At 33.9% G+C, this 11073-nt stretch overlaps 4 protein-coding genes across 4 annotated transcripts; 2 read left to right on the plus strand and 2 right to left on the minus strand.

The window, feature by feature from the left end:
- Positions 1-93: 93 nt before the first annotated feature.
- On the minus strand, positions 94-2361 carry PHYBLDRAFT_139549 (hypothetical protein; the record flags this gene model as incomplete). The annotated part of the gene is made up of 4 exons (XM_018430245.1): positions 94-419; positions 513-880; positions 1026-1088; positions 1394-2361. The coding sequence occupies 4 exons, from the start codon at positions 2359-2361 to the stop codon at positions 94-96; spliced, it is 1725 nt and encodes a 574-aa protein (XP_018297555.1).
- Positions 2362-5581: 3220 nt separating this feature from the next.
- PHYBLDRAFT_58565 (hypothetical protein) lies at positions 5582-7006 on the minus strand (the record flags this gene model as incomplete). Its single annotated transcript, XM_018440351.1, has 3 exons — positions 5582-5797; positions 5880-5955; positions 6666-7006. 3 exons carry the CDS (start codon positions 7004-7006, stop codon positions 5582-5584), a joined length of 633 nt encoding a protein of 210 aa, XP_018297556.1.
- A 941-nt stretch (positions 7007-7947) lies between these two features.
- PHYBLDRAFT_139551 (hypothetical protein) lies at positions 7948-8967 on the plus strand (the record flags this gene model as incomplete). Its single annotated transcript, XM_018430246.1, has 4 exons — positions 7948-8046; positions 8164-8228; positions 8340-8731; positions 8822-8967. 4 exons carry the CDS (start codon positions 7948-7950, stop codon positions 8965-8967), a joined length of 702 nt encoding a protein of 233 aa, XP_018297557.1.
- Positions 8968-9577: 610 nt separating this feature from the next.
- On the plus strand, positions 9578-10579 carry PHYBLDRAFT_139552 (hypothetical protein; the record flags this gene model as incomplete). Its single annotated transcript, XM_018430247.1, has 4 exons — positions 9578-9682; positions 9796-9860; positions 9964-10358; positions 10434-10579. 4 exons carry the CDS (start codon positions 9578-9580, stop codon positions 10577-10579), a joined length of 711 nt encoding a protein of 236 aa, XP_018297558.1.
- Between the last annotated feature and the right edge of the window lie 494 nt (positions 10580-11073).

Below are 11073 nucleotides of genomic sequence, written 5' to 3' on the forward strand. Positions count from 1 at the left end.
AAAATAGCAAGGAATATAAAATATAACAGAATGTGAAATGTACAAATGAAAGAATAAAAGCAAAATTACAAAGATACATATATATTGTGTGTTTTAAAGCTTTTGAGCATAAGCATAATGAAGATTCATAAATGCTCTGCTCTGCTCCATCTCACGGTTGACCTTTTCAAATTGATGATCCATATCTTGCTCAGAACGCTCGGTTGTATCATTGAGATCAGCTACACTTGGCTGGAAGATATTGAACAGAGTCTCCACGTCTTCTCTAAACATCACACCTAGCCTTCCTCCCCAGACTCCCAGTGGCAGGGAAGTGTATGCAGAAGTGCTCTGGCCGAGTTGTTTGAGATCATGGAAGAAATCTTGTAGTCGTCTAGCCAAACGAGGATCAAGAGATCTAGATTCGATCACATGAATCACTAGTGATAATAAAATTTGATTGTAGCGTAAAAAATATTATATCTTATGTTGTCAGTAAACACAGCCCCAATATATCTTTTCTTTTTCTTTACCTTCTGAGTTGAGCCGTTGACTTGCAGAAGTGTCTACACGAATCGTTCCAAAATACATTCTCATATCCATCTCGATAATCTCAACAAATCCCTGAGGTTTGCAGACCCGCCAACACTCATTGATCAGTGCCTGGTATTCAGCCCCAGTGTAGGACAGCAGTAGGAATCGAACGTGAACCAAATCAAATGCATGATCCGGCATGCTTCTCAGTCCATCCAGAAGAGTGTGATAACACCGAATAAACTTGAAATTCCGAGGTACAGTCCGTCTGTTTGGAGGTGGTCCACCCTCACGATCATCCATGGCTACAACTATTGACTTTGGATACTCTAATGCTACATTGATAGCCCAAGAAGCATCACCACATCTAAAGATTTTATATTTCATCATTACTTTCTTTGCTTGGTATCAATTCCACAAAACCCAATTTTTTTTTAAAAAAAAAATTACACCCTGGTACACATAAACAGACAAGTAGACAAACAGTCCTATAATATAATTATTGAGCTTACCCAACTTGTAACACATGTCTATCCAAAGAAGCCGTGTGTGCGTCAATCGGGCTACAAAATACACTAAAGAACGAAAAAGAACAAGGTTTAGGTCACCATGACAACCAAGCAGGATACAAAAAAAAAATTATATAGTAGAGTAAAGAAAAAGAGAAAAAAAATCCCTATCTAAGTTTACTATCATCATAACCATCATCTCTACTTAACTACACCCCACCTTATTCTCTTTGTTCATTAAAGTACAATATATAATTTTTCTCTTTATTCTATAGGTGGGTGAGTGTATACATAAGCAGCGATAATAATAAACAAACAAGCAAGCAAGCAAAAAATAAAAATAAAAATAAAATAAAAATTAAACACTTTACCCATCAAGTGCAAGCTGTACTAGTTCTTGCTTTACTGTCCATCGGTCAATACTTGGTGGTTCCAAGGAACAAGGCTCGATATCGTCATCTTCATAATCAAACAAACAGCCGTCTTTCATCAGGGCAGCAAAGTTTGGTGATGCTGGTTGAGAGCAAAATACAGATGATGGACGTGAAGGTACAGGAGGGAGGTCACCCGAGATAAGAGATCCAATCGACTGTCGCTTCGAATATTGTTGAATGGATGGTAAAAGGTATAGACGACCAGAGTCTGACTGCTGTTGTTGCTGTTGTAAGAATTGTGGAGATTGTTGTTGATATTGGTCCATTTGTTGCTGTTGTTGCTGCTGTTGTTGTAAACATTCGTGAGGATCTTCATGGCTCAGGGATGTGGTAGACGCGAGTGAAGAGCGGAGACGGTGTGGCCAATGAAAGCGTGGATAGTGAGGATGTTTGCGACGTGCTTTTGACCAGAGTTCTCCAAGGCGTGATCTTTCTTTGGAGTCTCGTTGGTGGCAGGATGCTGATGAGAATTGGTCTTCTGACATGACTGACGAAGCATTTGTCTGCTGTGAGTTTCGACGCTCTGATGTGAGTGACAAGGTAAGGCTTTGTCGAGGCTGGTGGGGTTGACTTTGATTTTGGTTTTGGTTGGGACCGTGGCTGTAGCCGTAGTTGTGGCTATGGCTATGGCTATGGTTGTGGTTGTAGTTGTGGCTGTTAAAGATGTGTTGTCGGATATAATCTTCATTTGATGTTGGACTAGATGCTACTGAGTTTGTGGAGAGGATAGGAGATGTTTGGATAGGGTTTGAATAGGATCTAAAGTCCTTTGTGCAGTCTTCGTTGGCACAGGAAGGGTTAATAAACACCTGTGGTGTGTCTGGAGATGTGCGATGGCTAAAGTATGATAGCCAGCCTAGTAACCAAGGTCGACTTTTTTGGTTTGGTTCATTTGAGCTCAACATGATGGTAATGAAGCTCTCTTCTATTGTGTCTTGAATATCTACAATATATGTATAAAGAAGAAGAAGAAGGAAGAAGGAAGAAGAAGAAGATGATTTTGCTTAAACCAAACTAAAATAAATGTGTAATTGTTTTGACCCTAAAATATTTTAATTCTTGTCCCGATGACCACGGCTTTTTTTTTGTTTCTTTCTTTCTTGTGTTCAACAGTTTCATCTTTATATCCGTCGAACCACATGCTTTAAATAAATAACATATTATAGCATATAAAAGTATATATTTGAAAGCCTCTAATGTGGTGCCTTTATTTATTGTACGAATATTCTATACCTCAAACAAACAATACATGATACCAATATTGATTAGTCTTTGTTTAATAAATAAATAAATATTATATATTAAATATATTAGCATTGAACTCATAAGTAACCCCCCCTTCAAAAGAAAGAAAGCTGCCAATCTATACTGAAATATATACATATATAAACATTCACAATTGTTTCTTTAATCACCAAACATCAAAGGGGTGGCTTCCATTTTCTGCATATATATATACTTATTTATTTAACATATATACAAGCCACATACACACACAGATAGAGAGAGAGAGAGAGGGCTGTAGAGTAAATAATAAATATGGCTGAAGATATATATATATATATATATATATATATATATGTATATGTATATGTATATACAAAATATATTTAAAATACTTTGTAAAAGCATAATGATACTAATACATCTATATCCTTTCTCAGCCAAATTGTATAGACACTTCTTTAGAATCTATTATTAGAAACATTACCATTAAAAATACAATAAGACCAAGACAAAGAACAAGAGAAAGAGCAAGAAAGAATTGGAATTGGAATAGGGCTAATTATTTGGTGTATTATATTTATTTATTTGGACCTGATATTTCCAAGCTTAAATTTATACATATATAATATCATTTGTATGGGTGTGGGTGTAAAATAGTTTATTCAAACTTATGTATTTATTTGTTTGTTTGTTTTGCTTACTGAGTATTTCCCCTGTGCAAATCAAATATCAATAGATCAGTCATTTCAATACAAGAAAAACTAAACGAATTGTTTGCATTTACTACTGCAATAGAATAATGTACAACCCTCTAACCTTGGTATTAATTCTCCTCTGTAATACTACAAACAAGCAAGCAAAAACAATATAAAGTCTTTTGATTTACTTGTAGGCCTTTGATCTTAACTTTAGCTTTGACTTTGATTTTGATTTTACTCTTAAAAAATGTCCTCATACACCTTTAGTTGATTTACTCGACCTCCTCATTGTCCTGTTGTTCAATTATGGCAATAAAAGTCTGTAATTTCCCTCATTCAACCACTTTAAAGAATTGTATTGTAGTTGACTACGGAAAGAAAGAAATAAAGAAATATACTTCCTATCAGATTTTGCTTTAGGTTCTCCTACCAGATAAACACAAGCACAAAGGCACAAGAACACAAAGATCCAAGGACACAAGGACACACACACACTATAATAAAAGCTCCACTTTAATAAAATTACAAACAAGGTTTGAATATTGCTATTTTACTGATAGAATGAAGTGGGTTGACCAGATCCCAGCAAAGAAGATCAAATTAGAGAAGAGCAGACAAGGGAAAGGTATTGCCAATCAAAGAAACAGTAGCAATTAGATTGACAACACACCTTTTTGTTTCTTCCCTTTGATAATATCACTTAATCATCAACTGTATATTTTGCTTTGATGATGATAATGATAAAATCAGTTCAGACTTTAAACAAAAAAAAATTCAACCGCCTTTCTAGATGCTACATTGCAAAATAAAGAAAAAAGGACTAGAGCTCCTATTGAATATATCTTACTTTTCTTTGACAACATTCAATACGGTAAAGTCTATTGGTCGAGTTCATTGGCTTTAATCAAGTCAAGTCATTATCGTACTGATTTGAAAGGACAATAAACCCGAGTACCATCAATAACCGCCTTTCTTTCTTTCTGTTTTTAAAATAATAATAATTAAAGCTAATAAACCTTTACACAAACACAGACACTCTCTAAACGACGATCATTATTATTATTTTTGGTCAATATTTGTACACACTGTGGGCTAAAACGGACAAAAACCAAAGAATAATTAATAATAATAATCTATAAGCATTCGTTTATTTTATTCATTATTTTTGCAATAACATTAATTTTCAATAAAATCTTGAAGTACAACATCAGAGTCAGTTAGCTTGATTATAAAATTACAAATGATCCATTTTCTTTTCTCACCAATCCCAGTAGATAGCCCAAAACTATTGTGGCTTGTAGGTCTTGACTTCTTGTGTGCATGTGTGGCAAGTAATTATTGAAGTCATACATGATAATTCACCTGATCTTGGGCTATGTGGAACAAGTTAATGACATTGAAGCCCTTGCGACCAGACGGGGCTTGACTTGGCTTAGCCTGGCTAGAATTAGCCAAACCTGGTGTGCCACCGATCGACGCCACATAAGTCCCAGAATTAGATTAAACCTAGTAAATGGGTCCATAAAAAAAAGTAATTGTAATCAGACATATCTGCATATAGATATAAATATAAATATAACAATAAAAAAGATAGGAAGAGATAATGATGAAGGAAGGAAAGAACCTTAATGGTTTTCTAGACAGTAAATAAATGATTCATTTCTTTCTGTGTATAGATTAATCGGTAGATCCCTCTTTTAAAAATTCTTTTGCATAGACAACGGCATATTGCTTTATGTATGTATAGCAATACTTAAACAGGACTAGCAAGCTGTTAATGTAACATTTGAATATATATATATCATTCTGCATAATATACATCTTTAATAAAAAAATGGTTAATAATGAAACTGAACTTGATAAAATAAGCTTAATATATTTTATACCACCAATTTATACAAACTAAAGTAAAGCCAAAGTGGCTTTCATAAAGATCTTTTTAATATAAAAAGAATTATAAGAAGAAGAAGAAGAAGAAGAAAGAGCAGTAGCATCAGATTAAATATTGGGGTATTAAGGTATTGAGGTATTGAGTTTTTTTTTATATTGTTTATATATGCATATAGTTATTTATAACCCCAGACTATACTGAGCTTAATTAGATTTTGTAAACCGATATCCTGGTATACAAATAATTTCTCTTTTTGTTAAATTTTATGTTCGGTATTTTAATATACAATCTTTATCACTTTTTATTTTATTAGGACATTAAATATATTATTTTGGGTTTGTAGCGGAAGCAGATAAAAATAGATCCCGAAACAGTTAAATTTGCTATATCGTGCCGTACTCTGCCGTGCCTTGCAGTGCAGTGCCGTGCCGTGCCGTACCTTGCCATGCCATGCCATGCCATATAATGCCATATAATTCCATATAATGCCATGTAATGCCGTACGTTACTGTGCAAATTTGATATCTTTATAAACAATTAACATTTCTCTTATTCTTCTTCTCAACTAAACCTCATCTAGTTTTCCCAGTTATCTTATCGATCTTACTACGGTTTGATTCCTGATCAATTTCTCTCTGTGTAAAGGCAAAAAGTCTTGGATTTGGGTTTTTGTTTCATCTAGTCTTGTTTATATTTTAAAAAAAAGTAAAAAAATTCACTTTATGAAATAACGTTCTCTCTCCCTATTTGTTTTTGTTAATTTTTTTTTCTTTACAAAGTTAAAGTACACGACTATTGTACTGGATAATTAGTCTTATTTTTATATATATTTAAAAAGAAGATCTCAGACACCAAGTTATTGTTTAGTTGGAGTGTACAGTCAAAGTTTGATATAGTAGCAGTACCCAGGTGGAAATACTTTATTACGGGGTTTTCTAGGCCTTGCACACTGCAGCATGTATGCGACTCAATGAGAGCCGAGGAATAATTGAAATGAAATAAAAAGTAAAAGCCCTAAATATGAAGGGGAATATGTAAAGAAATAAATCAAGAAACAAAAAAAATTAACAAGGCAGACCAAAAAAATACTAGTCCACCTAGAAGTAAAAGAGCACTGAAAAAACCCCCATTGAGGGGAAAAAGGGCTTGAGAAATATTAAACTAAAGTAAATCATACAGCTGGTAAGAATACTGGATAAATAGGCATATAAGAAATAATAAAAGGTCACAGAAAAATCAAGAATAAGTAACTAGAGGCTGATAGCACCAGGGTCTTTTTTTTGGGGGGGTCTCAACAGGGTCAAAAACTACAAAGATTAATTCCTTTTAGAAACTTGGACGATCCATTGATGAGTCCAGAATGTACAGCAACACCAGACCAAGTTGGTCCTACTGGGCACAGCTTCGGACGAATGAAAATTGTTGAGATTGGTGAGGAACGGCGGAGATTCCGGTCATAAGCTGAGAAAAGGGATTATCAGGAACAGGTTCTCTGGGAGGTAGTGGGATTCTGGGAGTAAGGATTTGTTTCTTAATACGAAATTTTACTGCAAAGTCGATGAAGATTTGACCATGAGCTTTTTCTTCTGGCGGGTTATAAGATGATGTAATTTCCAAAAAAAAAACATAACAAGACAAGACAAGACAGGACAAGACAAACAAAAACAGCCGCAAATTGCACCACGTACTAGGTGATTTGAAGGGCCTGAAGAGCATATCTTCCTTCAAAAGCATAATCTTCTCAATTCAATGGACAATAAAAGAAAACCAGACATAGTTGTTTGAACTCTTGTTTTAGACTCTCATTAAATAATACAGCTTACAATTCTGAGCTTTTAGTGTGTCCATCCCAACTATGTCTACTTTTTCTGATTGTTTGCTCTAAAAACCCTGTTCAAAAAAGAATATTTTGTGCTTTATTGTTCATTGAATATAATTCTAATAAAATGAGAGGGGAGTGGGAGGGCGCGGCTTTAGGGTTCTAATGAAATTAGTTGTACATTTATTGACTTCCTAGTAAATCATTAATACAACCCCTAATATGATCTTACAAATATTAAAGACATTTGTATTTAGAGATTAATAGTTTCACATTAAATGTGTAAAAGTTTCCTGAGTATCAACGTGGCTTATAAGAAAATAGTTAAACCCTCGTCATGTATATATATATTATTAGTGAAACTGAACAAGGACTGAATTGGGAAGGGTGGGAGAGGGGGGGACTTTGGGAGTCATTATTTTAAATCTTTTTATTAGATAAAAAAAACGAATTAGTAAGCAATTGAGTTGATATCAAACACTCGGTTAGGTGAGTGTTCAAGATTTGTACATTTATGGGACATTTTAAGATTAGCGATTTAAAGGTTGATTCGTAATGAATACGTACACCTTCCCTCTGTGTTCAGAATATGCTCAAACCTCTTAAAGGTAATAGCATATTTTGCGACAAAGAGTACGCCTTAAAAAATATCTACCTACCTACCTACCTACCTACCTACCTATATACATACACACCTACCAATTTTACATTAAAACAAGAAAAACAAAGAATATGCTTAAGTTTGATAAGCCATTTTGTTTTTAGAAAAAATAATATATATAAATACTCAGTTCAGTAACCTTTTTGAAATTGTACCATACACTTTCTTTATTGCCTTACTACACGTATCAACCCAATGCAGTCAATTAAGCTCTATGATCTCGCACTCAACGACTTTGAGAAGAAGTGCGGGTCTCCTAATACCTTGAAAGCCCGTATTTCTTTAAACATCAAGGTAAATACAAAAAAAACCAGTATACATAATCCAAAAGCTACGAATATATATATATATATATTCTAATCAAGTATATATATATATACTTATATGTATGTGTTTGTGTGTTTATAAAAGGGTATTCCATTTGACACTGTGTGGGTTCAACTTGGGGAGATCCCAACTGTAATTCCTAAATTGACGTAAGTCAAGTTACGCCATAATACACGCTATTCTTGCGTATTTTTCGTCTTTGAAGCATGACTGACAGCTAACATACGTTTTCTCCATTTTTCTTTCTTTTCTGCTTATAGAAAGACCACCGAAACTCCAACTGTTCCCATTATTGTGGATACCAGTAAAAACCTTGTCATACAAGATTCGTGGAAAATTGCTCAGTACCTTGAGGCCACCTATCCTGACGCCCCCAGTCTTTTTCATGGAAATGAAGCTTTATACAAGGCTGCCCAAGAAAGCATTGATATGTTATCAATGCCTTTTTCCTGTCTTGTTATCGTGAATATAGCAAACAGAATTGGTGATGAAGCTGTCAAAAACGAGTTTAGAAAGACTCGTGAAGCCATGTTCGGAACTACTCTTGAGAACTTTGCCGGAAATCCAGAAGATAAAATTAAACTCGCCAATGAAGTACTGAAGGATATTAGAGCTAAACTAGCAAAGTCTGTTTACTTGTCTGGATCTAAAGGTATGCGTTGCTAAGATACGCATTTAAATGGAAATATATAAATTTGACAATATATTTTCATTAATCAATTACTGTATTTTATTGTTTTAGTGGGATGGACTGATGTTGTATGGCTTTCATACCTTGTGATGGTAGACGTTCTTAACCATGACGTCTTCCAAGCCAGAATATTGGATGGTGTTCCGGGCGATAATACTTTGAGGGAATGGTATGAGCGTATGGCCAAATACGTATAAGTCAATATTAGTGATATCCAATATACTAGAATACAAATGTATTTTACTCTCTAAAAACAACATAAATTGAAAAATCTTTATTTCTTAAATTGTCCACGTTGAAATATATGATTTATGGCTGATATACTATTCATGAAATATACAATTAAAAGAAGATACAGTTGTGTATAATCAATAATCAATGCTTCTTCGAAAACCAAAAACCCAATTAATAAAATAGACCTTGACCTTGATATAACATTGGTGTTCCAACTAGTAAAAGCCATGTTTGTTAAATTATATGTTCTTTCAAAAAGTTACATTAGTACTATAAGAACTTTGACTATTTGCTTACAAATCAATTGGCTTTTTTTTGTAAACACACACACACCCATACACAAGAGCATTGTATTACCGAATAAATGTCAATTTATCTTATTAGGCAAGGAATTAAGGTACAGAAAAGTAAGGATAAATGTATATGAAAGTAAACCAAACTGAAGCAAGACGAAATATAGTACATGCTACTCAAGTTGAAATAACGATTATACGCATCAAAACTATAAATACAAATGGATTATTAACTTCATATTCTTTAGTTTCTCACACCTCTTTACCATCTATCTACATTATGTCTACGAAGCCTATCCAATTTTATGATCTCCGTCTTCCAGCTCTCGGAGAGAAAAGTTGGTCTCTAAATACCAACAAGACACGCTATACACTGAATATAAAGGTACCCCTCCATCATCCCCAGTGCTCAAGCAAAATATCAATATCAATATCAATATCAATATATATACCCACACTCATCCGACTTTTAACTAATACGTTTTAAACCACCTTTAGCGTCTTTCTTATGAAACAAAATGGGTTACTTTTCAAGAAGTTCATACTATAATTCCGGATATCACGTAAGTCTATATTTTATTTTACTATATTATCACTGTAAAGCGCGCATGTATATATATACACACATATAGTTACTAATCTCATCATTATTCTTTACTCTTACAGCAAGACTGGCGAGACTCCTACTGTACCTGTAATTATAGATGTTGAGAAAAACAAGATTATTCAGGATTCTTTCGAAATTGCAAAGTATTTGGAAGCCACATATCCCGAAACCCCTAGTGTATTCCATGGAAACGAGCAGCTACACACATCTATCCAAAAGACATTAGATATTGGCCTGAATCTTAATCTCACCTGTATTGTTGGATTAAAAATATTCGAGGCATACGGCGATGAGGCCTCGCAGGCCAAGTTCAAAAAGGATTGTGAATTCAAATTTGGAATGTCACTAGAGCAGCTTACAGGAAATCCAGAGGATCGCATTAAGGCAGTTCAAGATGTATTGAAAGACTTCAGAAAGACTCTGGCAGAGACTCCTTATTTGACTGGATCTGAAGGTACCGTATTGGCTATTAAAAACTATTGTATCTGTTATTTTTATTACTTAACACTGTTTTAATATTCACTTCTAGTTGGATGGGCCGACATTGTATTGGCTTCTCAATTGAGGATCGTGGACGCTATCGATTACGAATTATTTGTTTCCAGAATATTGGATGATGCAAACAGAGGAAAGTCTTTAAGAGAATGGTATGAACGCATGTCTGTGTACGCATAGACTGTAATTCATACAATAAACTGTTTGCAATAATGAGTATATATATACACTCTATTTTTATTATTGAAATTATCTTGGCTTTGACTTTACTATCAAATACTCCTTCGAATGATCTATTATGAGAAGCCAATGGCTTTTTACTTTTAAATACGTGGTGTAAAACAGTATAATATGCGATCTTTCTTTTTTGCAATATTGTGAGGGTCAATACCAACGGTCATAGTAATTTCTATTTATTTCACCAAATTAATTCAGAGTAACTACCTTTCTGCTTTTCACACCCTAGCTTATTTACTTTTACTTAACAGCAGTATAGCACCATTGAAAGCGCATTTAGTTTAAGCAATACGTTATACCTTGAAGAGTTATTGAATTCATCACTAAAACGAAGATTTGTTAAATAAAAATGCTTATTTTGATCAAAATGGAAGATTAAATACAGACATGTTAAGTAGTGTTTTTAAATGTGTGAATAAATTGATGGTGTGCATCGT

Source organism: Phycomyces blakesleeanus (assembly GCF_001638985.1).
Source record: "Phycomyces blakesleeanus NRRL 1555(-) unplaced genomic scaffold PHYBLscaffold_2, whole genome shotgun sequence".
NCBI lineage: Eukaryota > Fungi > Mucoromycota > Mucoromycetes > Mucorales > Phycomycetaceae > Phycomyces > Phycomyces blakesleeanus.